The sequence below is a fragment of the Notechis scutatus genome, chromosome 1 (assembly GCF_049901735.1).
Source record: "Notechis scutatus isolate UNSWTSFEM ecotype Mainland chromosome 1, rNotScu1.2, whole genome shotgun sequence".
Lineage (NCBI taxonomy): Eukaryota > Metazoa > Chordata > Lepidosauria > Squamata > Elapidae > Notechis > Notechis scutatus.
The window spans coordinates 274,092,216-274,108,090 of record NC_142009.1 but is presented as its reverse complement, the minus strand read 5'-3'; the positions used below and the strand labels follow the sequence as shown (position 1 = coordinate 274,108,090).

Genomic DNA, 15,875 nt, shown 5'->3' with positions numbered 1-15,875 from the left:
CTTCAAGTCAAGCAGGCTGTTGTTTAAAAATGGAGGGACAGGGAGTGGATTGCAGCTTCAAAGAAAATCATTTTATATGTTTTGCTAGGGTATTCTGCTTGCATTATTCCTGCTCATCATCTGTGCATAAATGCTAGCAACTATTGACTTTTATATCATGAAACTAAATATAGTAGCATTCTCCAGTACGTAGTTGGCATTACAACTCCTTGGATTATCAGTCAGCATTTTGTTGTTGTTAGTCGCGGTCGTGTCTGACCCATCATGACCCCATGGATAACGTTCCTCCAGGCCTTCCTGTTCATCAGTCAGCATAATACTCTACAATTATATTATTCTATAATTTCTTTTAGAGGAAAATGATTATTAGAGACAAGGGGTTTATACAAGTGACATTTCAAAAGATGCACTAAAGAGTCTCACCATAGTCCGTGTTTTCTGGTTCCCAACAATTGGAAGGCCAGAAGTATGGAGCCTGAAAAACAGAAAACAAAACTTTTATCATAAAGATGTAGGTATTCAAGTGTCTATTCACCTTCAGATATTTAGGCAGCTTACGTTTCAATGAAATAAAAAAAACCTCTTCTTAATTATTTTAATGCATATGTTTTGAAATAGAGAAACTCAAAATAATTTTGTATAGGTGTGATTGCCCATACACATCCAAAACATCCTATTTATTAGGGTCAGTATGATTGCAGCCCTTTGCATATAATTCCAATTCACAAATCACAACACATTTTAACAGATTTTCCACCAGCTGAAATGCAACTTTGAAAAAGGCAATTTTGAAAAGAAGTGCTACCGTTTGAGCTTCTATGATGAATTAAGAAGCCCATGATCACAGACAAGCTACGTTTCATATCTCCTGATTTCCTATGTGATACAACAACAACACTTTAAAAAGGTTTATTACTTCATTCATTTCCTAGAGCAAGAAGGGCAAAAAAATTCAGTTCTTGGGGCCCTTATTGGTGGCCCATGTTACACCACTGTTCCATGAACCGCATTGGTTGCTGATTTGCTTCCAGCTGCAATTCAAGGTGTTGGTTATCACCTTCATAGTTAGAGTCCAGATCATCTGAAGAGCTGTCTCACCCCAATGGGATTGACCTGCCCCACCTATGCTAGCAGAAAAGACATGCTTCAGACCCTTTCACTCAAGGAATTTTGGCTGCTGAAGTCCAGGAAAAGAGCCTTCTTTGCCATAGCTCCTCCCCTTTGGAACACTGTACCGCCTAAAGCAGGGGTGTCCAACCTTGGCCACTTTAAGACTTGTGGACTTCAACTCCCAGAATTCCTCAGCCAGCTTTGCTGGCTGAGGAATTCTGGGAGTTGAAGTCCACAAGTCTTAAAGTGGCCAAGGTTGGACACCTGGCCTAAAGGGATATGCGTACCCACCTTACTCACCTTCCATAAGGGCCTGAAGACCTGGATCTGCCAGTTGGGGTGTACCATTCTGGAGGTGGTTTATTGGATTAAGAAAAGCTTCCACCTCACTTCGAGCTCCCCTCCTCCCCATCTTTTAACTGTACTTATTTTATTGTTGCTATTTATTGTTTAATCATTTTAAAGTCTACCAGTTTTAATGTTTGAAAGCTACCCAGTGTCAACTCTGGATGAGGTGGACAGCACATAAATCTAATAAAATAAAAATAAATAAAATAAAATAATGAAATGAAACGAAATAAACCAAATCACCATGATCTCTTCTGAAAACGATCCTAGAATTGCATTTCCCAGTCTTTTCCTTCCTTTATACTAACAAAGAGAAGTATTAAAGAAAATAATCATTTAATAATCATAAACATGACCTTTTCCTCCATTGTACCTGCTATGTGAATATCTGATCTAGAGAAAACGTATGTAAGACCATGATGTTACTTTCCATGTTATAGTATTTTTTTTTTTAAAAAAAAGCTGCCATGGTTGTTCTGAAAAATGACATTATCTAGGTTAAGAAGAGAACTAGACAACCAAAAATTTAAATGAATATTAGATGGCAGCCAAGAATTTGGGAATATATTCTGTATCTTGCTGTTATCTAGTGGTTGACCTCCCATGAAAAGTGGATGGTTACCTTCTGTTACTAAATATAAATATATTTAATTAATTAATTAATATATATTATCAGTGAATAAGTAAAATAAAAATTTGTTAATAAATAAATAAAACATATATTTGTCTTTCAGAAAGTCTGAGGTTCAATTCTCAGCATCTCTACTTTAAAAAAAACATATCTTAGGTTAAAAAATACATTAACAGGACTATCATGATAATATCCCAAAAGGTTAACAACATATAGAAAGTTCATACCATCTAGAGCAAGGTAAATCAGTTACATTAAAAGGCAAACAGTTCTATGGTGATGTTGAGCACATGGAAGAATTCAGTCAGGAGAAGGTAGGTATACAATAGGGTACTTTATTCTAGATTTGTTCCATCATAAAAAAGGGAAATGGGAGGACTTCAGCAAGGAAAGACATACCTCTCTAGTCTGTAATCCAAGTAGAGAAAACAGATCTCTTACCTGAAACCGATAAAAAGTCCCATCATCCTTTAAAGTCAGTACGTGATCAGAGATTGGAAAAATATATCCTTGTGCTGCAACGAGACTTCCCATATGTATTGATTCAGCTGTAAAACACACACACACAAGCTCTGTCAGACAATTATGCTTTTCAGGAGTCAACTTGCAAAATTTGGGTGGCAGGAATTTTCTGACCAGATATGATGATATCAGTGGTAAACTCAACAAAATGGAAGTGCGATCACTTTATTCAGCTTTGAGCCCAGTGTTGGGGGTGGATTAAGAGTTAATCATCACAAGTACGATATATTAATTATTCACTTACTTAAATAACATACGGGCCACCCTTAACAGGCTGTCAAACAAAAAAGGAACCTGGATGATACATTTCTAATAAAAAGACCTTTATACCAGAAATAAAAAGTGAAGCAATGATGCTTCACTTTGGCTATCCTTGCAAAGGCAAATAACAATTTCTGTCGAATGGATGTTCACATGGCTGGATGCACAAGAGACTACTTAGGAGGCCAAATGACACCATTTGTTGCAGGTGAATGAGATGGAGCAAAATCTGGCCCATCTGGAAACTTAATAGAGTCCAGACACTCAGGCCTTTAATTCTGCAATCCAATTGAGATCTCACCTGCATGTTTATCATTCTGGAGTACAAGGTGAGAGAGATCTCTTCTCATGGCAGTGGTATAAATGCACATATTCGTAACGTATGGGGGTATGCAATAAAATATATTGAAATATAAAAACAGCATATAAATGATAACTGTTTTTAAAGGGATGATTAAAACACTATTAGAATTTCCTCCAGGTGAGATGGGCAACATGTAAGTTGAATGAATGGATAAATATTAATATTTTAATAATTTTAATAAATATTAAGTAAGGCGAAGGGAGGACTTTCAGGGTGCTAACCAGGCCCAGGGCTGCCTGCTCCTTATGGGCTCCCTATGCAAGTCTGCAGAGTCATGTTTTCATTTCTTTATGGAAGGCCAGGACGGTGTGGGCCTGCTTCATTTTGGAGGGGGGAGGAATTCCATAGGGTGGGGAAGGTCTCCTCCTCCTCCAAGTCAACCAATCAGAATTCTTTAACTGATAGTGTTAACTGACAGGTCCACAACATACCTTCCCTACCTGACTGGGTGGAATAGGGTACCATAAGTATCTTTTCAAAGCAAAATAAACCATAAAACTTTTAATAGAACAATGATAGCGATGTAGTCTGAATTGTGGCCTCTGCTGCAGTAATAAATTAGTTTCTACAGTTTCGGTACAGGCTAGGCCTCACATAGGTTGAAGGCGCGTACCAGGAACAGAGAACATCAATCAACAAACACGTCATCATGGGCAAATAACTGGAATGTAAGCGCTGATTTGCTACTTAGTACTTTTTAAACTGACCATGTAACTGTGATTGGATGTTACTATGTGTGCACTAATATTCCTACTCATGTAACTTAATGATTGGATAGACTTCACTGCTTGTGACGTATCACTGTGTGTTTTTAATAAAAGAGCTTCCCCGAGCTTATGAGAGGGGCAGCTCACCCAAGATAGAACCTGCGTTGGTGTCTTTCTCGATGCATTCAACCACCCAGTGAGAAGCCTTCCTAATGCGGAGCAAAGCCGCACTCTGCTATATCAAATATATTGTTGTGGCCCATCAGTGGCCAGCGGAGCTGGCAGCAGATTCAGACAGTGAGGAAGTTGGGGAGGAATATGGGCTAGTCCCGGAGTCTGAGGAAGGCTCTGACAAGTGCTCTGCATCAGAGCCAGAGTCCAGGGCCATCTGACAGTTATCAGCTGCCTTCAGAGTCGGACATCAGTGAGGCAGAAGCTGGAGCCTGTTCCCAGTGTGCGCATGCACAGAGTTGCCAGATGAAGGGAACAGTTAAGGAACAAGGGTCGACTTGGGAGTAAAGCTACAGGTGGACGGTGAATGGCCCCTCCCATAGGGAATAAAAGAGGAGCGAAAGGGGAGTGGGGTTTTGCAGGAGACAATTAGTTCATTCCTGCATTCTTGCCAAGTATTGTGGCATCTGAAAGATATCAGCCTAGTCATTCTCCAAGCCTGATAAAGGTCTGCAATTGTGAACTATCTTAAAAGACTTTGGCCAGGACTTGCTGGAGAGGAATTCACTGTAAATTAAATAAAAGGGGTTTATTGGGATGAGGACTCGGCTTCATGCTGTTGGGGAAGCCTAGGTCAGAAGACATAGCATCATCCTTCTAGCCATTGTCTACCCACTGCAGGATGAAGGCCTCTTCCGCATGTTTCCAACCAATATGGTCTTGAGCTTTCTTTTGCCAAGTGGGCCCACAATACTTCAATATACAATATATCGAACATATATCTATCAAGAAATATATCAATATATCAAGAAAGCCGTACCTTTTAGGAGAGAGAAAAAGTTGGGAAAAATTAGGAAACACCAAGGGTCAACATGTTTTGCCATGTTGCCTATACACTATCATTTTCTGAATCTGAGACATCATCACCAGTAATTTCTGCTTTTTAAGAATATTTTTAATTTTTTGTTGTTATAGTATTCCGAAAATTGAATTTTTGTCTTTATTGAGAAAAAAATCTATATATTTTATATGTAGTCTATTTCCTGCTTTATTGCGTTTGCAAATACAGTCTACATGCTTTATTAAAGTGCAGCTATATAGAATGAGTTTAAAAGCTCCAGTCTTCCCCCATAAAGTTTCTATTTTTTTTTTTTCAAAAGAGGAATAAAGTAAAAAGAAAAATAAATAGCACCTTGGAAAATAATGAAACTTCTGCCCTCAATCTTTAAAAGTAAGTTCATATTTTGAAGTAATAATGTTCCAAAGTTATTAAGAATGTACTGCAGTATGTGATTGGTATTTTCTGTTTTCACTTAGCTTTCCTGTCCAGATAAGGAAGAACATTCCAGAAGAGTGCATTCTGGGATCTAACTTAGCATTTCAAGAATCACTTTCCAATCAAAACTTCTAAATAAAAAAATGATTTTTCAGCTTCAGATCACAACATTTACCATAGCATTTTATAATGACAAGCCTCAAGATAATGCTTCCTTAGAATTCAATGAATGCATTACCTAGATCTTCAATACTGAGATTCTTCATAAGCCACTGTACTATGTCAGCTCCTGAAGAGAAAGAAAGACAGATAGACAGAGAGTGAATGAGAGAGAGAGTTAAAAAGCATAACATAAACTATACGTAACTGATAAATAATTTTCAGGAGAAAGCTCATTCTTCTAGCTGAGCTGCTGCTGTCATATCTTCTGTAGTCAATTATCCATAATATGCATAATTCTGCAAACTCCATCTCAGTTTCATCATTGGAATTAAATGATTCTTAAATAATATCCCTGTTTCAATTCAAGTGAATATATGTAGCCATGTCTAACAAGGGACTCCTCAAAGCCATTTGACTCAGAGGCAGGGTTCACACAACTCAGTAGAATGATTACACTACTTGATTTGTGGAGCTTGTTTTAACGTATTTTGTGACTGAATTTTTGCCACTGAATTTATTTGGGCTTAGCATTATTATTGTTTTAGTGATAATGTTGTTAGATCCCATCTTTTATTTAGTAAAACTTGAGGGGAAATGTATCTTGCTTTCTACTTTCTGTTTTTCATGTGAGGTGAATTGGGCTGAGTGACTGAACTGTCCAACATTCATGCATAAAGGGCTAGAACTCAATAGTCTCTAGTCAGTTTATAATCTAGCACCTTAATCTCTACACCAAATTGAGTCTCAGTCATACACACAAATGCACTTATATTTCAGTCATATATCTCCGCATGCTTGTAAATATTAATGATATATCTCCACATGCTCTGTGAAAAGAGTTGTTTAGGTAAGATGGGTGAATGTGATGAATGAATGAATGAATGAATATAGCAGTTGTTTTTTCTGCTTAGCATGTTATAGGAACCCAGATGGAATCTGATCTTTAAATGCAAAACCCATATACCATTGCTTAGGGAAGACAAAAACAAAACTTAACATTATTCCAACAATGAAACTCCCACACTAGTTCACAGAGTAATAATGCCCTGATGCAAGATTTGCCAACAGTTCACAGCAAGAGTTTTTAAAAAAAAACATTAAATAAAAGATATCAAGAATTATTTATTGAGAGTTTGCAAAAAGGAAAATTCATGGTTCACCAGGCAACATCCTACTGAGTACAAGAGTGCCTGGAGACAATAGGGAAAGAGCTGCCATATACATGCCATACCAGTGAACCTCCACAGCCATAATGGTGGATGAGGCCAGTCTAATTCAACAAGGCTGTTTTTGTGATCTTCTCTTTTCCAAATTTGGGGGCACTTCTATTCTCCCTCTGCCTCAGTTGCAGTCAGTGGGCCCTTCCATTCATCATGCTAAGTGGTGACTTGGTTCCCTGCTCCAAGGGCTTGCCATGGAGATATCTTTGTGTATCTTTCTTATTTTACTTATTTATTAAACCTCATGCGACCCATTTTATAGATATGAACTCTTCCCATCAGTTCTGTTTTTCCATATGATTTCTTATCAGTCAGGAGTTTTCTGAGTAAAGTGGAAGGAACATATTTTACAATTTTCCCCCATCTATCACTGGCAGCAACCAAGCGATAGAGATTGTTAAGCATGAAAAACAAGCGCCTTCTGTCTTTTCCTAAAGAAGTTGACAAATTAAAGATGTACAAAGTTTTGATAGAAATAACCTCCAAAATATACATATACACAAATATCATTTCTTCATGCACCTTAAAAGCCTGAAGGATGTTTAAAAAAACAACAACATAGAAAATGTTTCCAGTAGTATCCCACTTTTCTCAAGACTGAAGGATTATTTTTTGCTGACTTTGCCAGACCATTAATTATCACCTGTCAAAAATAATTACTCACCCTTAGGATAATGACAAGTTTTTCTTCCTCTGTTAATTACTGTCCTTGCTAACAGTCTGATCAGCGTTCATCAAGATGACAGGCAGATTTATCCTCTCATTCCCTGCTTGTCTTTCTTACCTCAATCAGTAATTCAACCAGAAATTTTACAAAGAAAAAGACTTTAAATGTTTTTTTAAAGAAAGTCCTTCAGAGAATCCGCTTCAAACTATTTTATAAAGAGAAATAAGATACACACACACACACACACACACACACACACATCTATTCATGATTATCCCTTCCAGCAATAGCAATAGCACTTAGAAGTACATACAGCTTCATAGCACTTTAGAGTCTTCTATATGTAGTTTATTGACCCCAGTAATCTGGGTTCTCATTTTACCAACCTCAGAAGGATGGAAATCTGAGTCAATTTTGAGCCAGTCAGGATTGAACTACTGGCTGTTGGCAGAATTAGCTTGCAATACTGAATTCTAATTACTGCACTATCACAGCTCAGAATCAGTGTTTACTCTTTTCTCCTAAACATGATCTTCAATATATTAATTTATATGTTGCTCTTTACCAAGCAGGAAAATATGAGACCACAATGCAGTAGATTTTATTTTACACATTTCCCAATAAAGGTCAGGGGAATGAACTATAAAATTACATTATACTTCAGGAATACTGAGATAAGACATAGAGAAATAAATAAGGGATAAATACAGCGGAAATAAGTAATCATTCGGTTTCAAAATAGAGCCTTTATAACATTCTGTTCCCATGTTTATTGGCCACCCATCTTGGATTTTTTTCTTTCAATGTTTTGCATCGAATTACTGTCTCTTCCCTCTCTCTCTTATTTTTCATCTTTTGGAAGAATCAGAGATCTTGATGCACAGGGAGATTATATTTTAATTGATTAGTCTTATTGCCTTGAGTAGAATCATCCAATGATTTCAAATACTGAACCATACTAGATGCCTTCTTCTCATTGCTTTCTTAAAGGATTTGCTGATAAACTAGAAAAGGGTATGAAAAGAAGTGCAGAAAAGCAAAAAGATCAATAATATATGCTGTAAACTACAGAATATCAGCTATAGTTCAAATTGGACTATCTGTACATAAGAAAGAGGTATCTAGTGGCTTAGAAGTTATGATACCCCGCTTCCCATCCCGCATCTGTAGAACTAAGGAGTTTTCACAGCCTTTGCTGTACTGTACTGCTCAACTTGCGACCACAACTGAACCCAAAATTTATGTTGATGCCAGTTGTTAAGTGAGTTTTGCTCCATTTTTGCCAAAGTTGTTAAGTGGATCGTTGCACCTGTTAAGTAAATCATGCAGACCTGGCTTCCCCTATTGACTTTGCTTGTTGGAAGCAAAGGTTACAAATGATGATCACATGACCCTGGGACAACGCAACTGTCATAAATACATGCCAGTTGCCAAGTGCCCATTTTTGATCACATGACCGTGGGCATTCTGCAATGGTCGTAAATGAGGAAAACGGTCATAAGTCACTTTTTACAGTGCCTTGTAATTTTGAACAGTCAGTAAATGAATAATGTACAAAGTCCCTGTGTACTGAACAGCTGAATGAGGGTGCTGTGTGATTAAACAATGGAGGGTGAAAACAGAACACCAGTTAGGAAAGTGAATGGAATAATGTAGAATATTCTATCAGGAGGAACAATATTGCAATAAACTGTTAAGTGGATTCCAAACGATCTTGTATACAAAGGTCTTTGTTTTACATATAATCTGATTAAAGACATGTGCTTTCTTTTTCAATAATAGTAGTATTCAAGGGAACAAAGGAAAGGGAAGTAGCGTGCATTTTCACTATAACACAGACACAAATGTAAGACTTCATTTTATTTTGAAAACGATTCCATCAAAGTAGAATGCTTTACCCACACAATTCCTATATTGTTTGTATAGTATGCCGCTCTATATAAATTGATCTAAGCATTTCTTAGTTATTGTATGGATCCGTTTCTATGGGTTACTACAAAAGGAAACAGGCTGTAAAAGTCATTTTTCCTCTTTTCATTGAATCCATTTGTCAATTATCTGTTCATTCTAGTACCAGAAAGTGAAGTTACACCGTTATACATCATTGACAAAACTATGAATCTGATCATAAATGGTAAAGCTGACCATTCATCCAGCAAAATACTGTAGAGGCAGGACAATTGCTCTTCATTTCCAACTATTTCCTCTTATATATTGGATCACAAGCCTATGTGAATGATACCAAGCATTTTCAGAATTCGAGCAGCTGTCACAGTGACAAATAGCAAGGCCGTCAAGGAAACAGGCAATAAAATTTTGTGTTCAAATCTGAGAAACTGAATGAATTATAGATTGAAACCTGCTGGTAGTAGAGATGAACGTGCTAAAAACAGGGAGAATTTTTTCTGACTCGGTCTGAAGAACTCAGCAGTTTCTTCCGTGATGTTCCCAAAGATTGAGGCATACTTTAGAATAAAGTTGAGACATAGGGTTCAAAGCCAATCAGTCCTATGTCACAAAGTGTCTTTTATTAGTCACCTGGGCTCTGTTACCTTCATTTAGCTATGCATCGGTAGATTTCAGGAATGTGCTTTGAAGTTTTGAAAACTGTAGCTACTACAGAATAGAGTTTTTAATTAATAACTAGGCTTGTTCAAATGGAACTTGCAACAAATGTAATGTGAAAAGCCTGGGATGACTACAGAGAAGGTTTCAAAAAAATCAAAATAGTTGTTGCAACCTTATGCAGCTTCCATTTTTGCACAATTAGTTGCCATCTTGCCTTTATGAAATCTTCCAGGATTGGAGAGCTTTGAGTTTCAGCCCCTGTCTTTTCCCCACCTTTCTGCTCCTTTCTTTCTGTTTCCCATTTCCCCCTTTATCTTTGTTGCAACAAACCAAAAGCAGAAATGAAAATTCAAGAAAATAAGCTTTCTGAGCTTTAATGGATTAAATTTACTTAGGAAACACTGAGGAAAAAGCAGTAATACCTTTCCAAAGTATTGAAAACAGCAGTAATACTGTTTTCAGTGGGTTGTGTCTTTGTGTGTGTGTGTGTGTGTGTGTGTGTGTGTGTGTGTGTGTGTGTGTGTGAGTGTGTTATATATCCGTCAATCCACTGCAGGATGAAGACCTCCTCATTGAAAATAATGGACCACAACCCACCACACTGGTTAAGAGTGGGTTGACAAATACATATACGTTCTTTGACATGTGATGTGTGTGTGTGTGTGTGTGTGTGTGTGTGTGTGATTGAAAGCAATTAATGTCTAAGCTTTTTTTCTCCCATGCTTTCAGTGGAGCGATATGAAGGTTGCTGCTTCTAGGTGAGTTTGTAAAAAAAATGTATCAGATTTTGCAAGAGTTAGGGTTTCCCACAAGACATCTGATCATTTTGTTTAAATGATGAAAGCAGTAATATATATAGGCTCTTTTTTGTCAACACTATTTCAACTATATAAACCGAGATTGCTATTCCACATAAGAGTGGTACATCTCTGCTGTGCCAAATAGTTATTCTGGGTCTGGTTCAAAATATAAGTATTGATTTTGAGTGCCCTTTCTTGCTAAGAGCTGCGGTGGCACAGTGGTTAGAATGCAGTACTGCAGGCTACTTCTGCTGCCTGCCAGCTGCCTGCAATTTGGCAGTTCGAATCTCACCAGGCTCAAGGTTGACTCAGCCTTCCATCCTTCTGAGGTAAAATGAGGACCCAGATTGTTGGGGGCAATAGGCTGACTCTGTAAAACTGCTTAGAGAGGATTGTAGAGCACTGTGCAGCAGTATATAAGTCTATTGCTAAGTGCTATTAGCACTGGCTTATATAGAGGATTGCATACATGTGCATATGACCACAATTGAGCCCAAAATTTCTGCTCCTAAGTGAGACAGCCAAGTGTATTTTGCCTTATTTTATGACCTTTCTTGCCACAGTTGTGAATCGCTGCAGTTGTTAACTTAGTAAGTGAATCCCCAGTGATTTTGTTTGTCGGAAGGTCACAAAAGCTGACCACATGATCCTGGGACTCTGCAACCATCATAAATATGAGCCAGCTGCCAAGCGGCTGAATTTTGATCACATGACTAGAGGGATGCTACAATGGTTGTAAGTGTGAAAACAGTCATAAGTCACTTTTTGGTGCTGAAAAAGGTGACAAAGATGTTGTCATTAAAGATAGTAATGTAAGACCCCAATGCTGATTAATTTTAGAGAAATTATGGTGGCAAAAGAGCCATGGTTATAAACACTTTTGTCTAGAGAATTCCATTGCAGCAGCCAAATAAAACTCAATCTTTACAAAAGCAATTTTAATGAAGCTTTCAAAATTCTGTGGCATTTAGCGTAGATGTTTAACTTACGTTTCAACTGTTTTATTATTTGAGGAAATCTAATGAAACAAATTGTTTTAAAATAACAAATTTTGCCCAACAAAATAATACTACATTATTCAATGTACTGTTTGTCCAGATGGCTAAACAGTTGTCATGTAAAAATAGATAAGAATTCTGAAAACCTTGAATTTTATTTTAAAAATGCTCGTGGCAATTAAGTATCTAAGACATGCGAAGAAAGTAATGTGCCTCTCATCTAGTTCCTCACAAAAATCCTTTTTTCATTTATGCAACCATCAGCAACCGGCCATTAGATGGCACTCCATCCATGCAACCCATTCTTTCATTTAGATTTTAGAATATAAGCTTACATATGTAAGAGAACTAGCCAGAGTAGCACCAGGAGTCAGCATCAAGTCAGAGGCATATGGATGTAGATATACATAAAGATATGTGTACATTCTGACAATATTAGCAGAGGCTAACAAAGCTAAGTGGACAATATAGTTTTAGTTCCGGAGATCGTGATGTCTGTCTCTTCTTTTAAAGATATGAGTATTATATATCAGAGCAGATTAGAAATGCACAGAAGAAGTATTGGTAAAAGATGAGTTGTATCTTTTCTAGGACATCATTAACTCCCACTATTTTAAAATGTAGAGTGTTTTGCTTAAATGAACAGCTCATGATTCATTTGAAAAAATACTCTTCCCTGAATTTAAAAAAATGTTGGAAGAGCAGACAAATTGTCAATGTTAGTCTCTCCCTTAAACTGGCTGCCTACCATTTATTTGCCAATTATTTATTTTCTTATTTAAATATAACTACCTTGTCTGATGCCAAGAAATTTCAGGTAGAATACAATTAACGCAAACAAATTAAACATGGAGCCATACATCTTTTGACAATTCAGCTGTAAACATTATCAAATATGGAAATACCATAAATGAAGAAACAAACCACGATCAATAAACTGCAAATTTAAGTAAATATGTCTTTGTTTGTTGCCTTTAAAAACATCAACAGAACAGGGCCAGCCTTCTTGTAGAGGTATTTCATGCTGAGATGCCATAATTAAGAAGGTTCTGTCTTATATAACAGACAATTGTCATCTGGAGAAATGTATAATTGGAGAAGAACTGCCTCAAATATCAAGGTCTCAAGCTCATCATCAATACATTAAACCTACCCTGGGAATCACTGATATTTCTCCAAAATCAGTGGTGCATGGATTCTGTTCCAATAACAAGCTAGATTTCTGCAGCTGCAGCTTGCAAGTTGTCTTTAAAACTTAGATTAAATGTGTCATCCCCACATCAGTAATATTCTGATTTCTTTTAGTAGGTTTTAATAATACCTTTTGCGGTATGCTGTCCAGAGTCACTTTTTATGAGATGGAGAGACAGTAGTGGGATTCAATTTTTTTTACTATCGATTCTGTGGGCGTGGCTTGGTGGCGTGGCAGGGGAAAGATACTGCAAAATCCCCATTCCCTCCCCACCCCACTAACTTGCTTTCCAGCTCCATTCTTCTGTGCAGGGCAACGAAAGAAGACCCAGCTGATCAGCTGGGACTCCAGAGGCAGAGAATAGATGGGGGTAGAGCCAGTCAGAGGTGGTATTGGCTGGTTCTCCAAACTACTCAAAATTTCCACTACTGGTTCTCCAGAACTGGTCAGAACCTGCTGAATACCACTTCTGAATTTGACAGACAATCAGACGGACAAACATTAGGGATAAGAAAGGGATAAGAATCTATCCTATCTTACCCAAACTAGGTTCCCCTTTTTTCTGACCTCAAAGCAAAATCTGTCCTGATCTCTTCTTTCATCTCTCTCAATAGGCTTGGAACCCACTGGGTCACAGTGCCACTGTTATAAATGTGGTAGAATCAAAATTCAACATCCCTATTCTTAAGCAATATAAAACATCATAGAAAACATAGAAGTAAAATATAAAATCCACATCTAATATGCAACAGCATGTCAAAAGGTAAAGGACCCAGCTAACGATTATTTTAAGAGTTCCAGCAGGAAAGAAATTTCATGTGACACCATGTTGAGCCACAACACCTGAAATCAATTTTATATACTTTCCTTATAATTCATATGTAAATAACTTTTTCATGTCAACATCAAAAATTCTAACTCCTCCACTTGAAAGTAAATGCTTTGCTCTTGTTACCATCTTGTTACCAATTGCTCCATTTGTTGCCAAGAAGATGCATCAAGGCATAAGTATTGAGAGTACTATTTTTATGTTATATAGATGCCTCTTGGGCAGATAGTACCAGCTCTGTCTGTATAATACCAACAGGAAATTGGTACATTTTTAGTTGTCATAGCATCAGCATTTGGAATTTGTAAGGTACTGTAACTTCTATAAAGAATTCAATAGAGAACATATCAATAGGAATAGCATTTAGACTTATATACTGCTTCAACAGTGCTTTACAGCCCTCTCTAAACAGTTTACAGAGTCAGCATATTTTCCCTAATAACCTGGGTCCTCATTTTACTGACCTCGGAAGGCTGGAGTTTAAACTTAAGCTGGTCAGGATCAAACTGCTGGCAGTCGGCAGAGTTAGCCTGCAATACTGCATTCTAACTACTTTGCCACCACTCTTCTGTATGGTGTACAACTTGAAACAATGCCGAAAACTGCATTTTGAACTCAGATCATCCCTGCAGATTGTGGTGTCATAGGTCCTTCTTGCTAGTTATTACTCATTCTTCAATCTCCAAAAATAACATTATAACAAGACAAAGGGAGCACCAGCTAAAAAGATATTACCAACATCCAAGATGTCATATTTTAGTCACAGATTCCAGGGAAGAAATGGTAGGCTGAAAACATCTCTGCAAATAGCAGAGCTAATGATATGGTGCAGTGAAGAGCTGGGAAACACACACTTTATAATTAAACACACACTTTATAATTCTTCTTCAGACAAAGATAGGACTTGAGATTGCCCACAAGTGCTCCTAACAGTTGCTCCTTGTGGAGAATCCATGAAACAATGGTTTCTGATTAGTTTAGAGCTGTGGGAGACAAGGAAATTGTCATCTTGCTTAAACTGTGGCCAGTAGCTTTGAAAGAATACTGAGCTTATTTACTCCTTTCTGACCACTTTTGGAAATTCTTGTTAACTGTTTTTAAACTATTGGGAAACTTTGGAATGTCATACTAGATAAGTTTTCTTCAACTGTTAGTAAAATAAGTTTTAACTACTCACTTAAGAACTTTTTAAAAAGTTTTTTGAGGGGAAATAAATGGCAAAAGGGTGATTAAAACTTTGATTTTAGAAAGTTACAATAAGATTTTGGAATTGTAAAGAATCCTTCCTGTGGAAAAATGCTTGTTCAGAATTAAAAAGAAAAAATGAAGACTTTAAAAATTGGACACTAGAGGTGCTTATATCAACGTTTACAATTAAAGGAGAACCATCCCCGCTCAAACTCAATTTCCAATTAGAGAATGAAGCAAAATATTTAAATATCGGACATACTGAAGAATATTTTTTTAACAATAGACCCAGAAATTAATTTTAAAAATGTCTGCATCTATAGATACACTGTATCTAAAAGAGATTATTGGGAGCTGTTTAAGCTCTCTTATAAGATGAGCAGCTATATAAATATTTTAAATAAATAAATAATAAAATAAATAAGAGGAACAAGTTTGGTGTAGTGATTAAACTAGAAGGCTATGAGTTCTAGTTCCACTGTAGACATGAAAGCTGACTAGGCCAGTCACCCTCTTTCAGCCCAACTCACCTCACAAGGTTGCAGTAGAAAAATGGGAGAAAGTATTGGAATGTTTAGCACCTTAAGTTGCACATATAAATAAAATGGTTTTTTTTTAAAGTTTTGCCTGACAAGATTGAGACTGAATTTAAGCTAGATTTAAAAATGACAGGCTGACATAGAAAAAGATGGGCACTGGACACACAAAAGAAACTCGCTGATATTATAATAAATAAAGAAGGATATACAAACAAATAAACAAAGAAAATGATCTGAATAATTTTCCTATATTGGTTTTACAAAAGAGGCTTGTTAAAGTTTTGAAGAATTTTGTGAGAAGGGATAAAGAAAAAATAAAAAG

The 15,875-nt window shown here is 36.9% G+C and overlaps 1 protein-coding gene across 4 annotated transcripts in view; it reads right to left on the bottom strand.

Annotated features, from left to right (window-relative positions):
• RGS6 (regulator of G protein signaling 6) overlaps positions 1–15,875 on the bottom strand; it is a 230,516-nt gene that overhangs the window by 70,077 nt on the left and 144,564 nt on the right. For all 4 annotated transcript variants that reach the window (XM_087951618.1, XM_087951617.1, XM_087951619.1 and 1 more), the window contains exons 4-6: positions 5,629–5,679; positions 2,531–2,637; positions 424–475 (exon numbers count right to left, since the gene is read on the bottom strand). In XM_087951618.1, the coding sequence (XP_087807744.1) occupies positions 424–475; positions 2,531–2,637; positions 5,629–5,679 (210 nt within the window). The remainder of the gene's footprint in view (positions 1–423; positions 476–2,530; positions 2,638–5,628; positions 5,680–15,875) is intronic.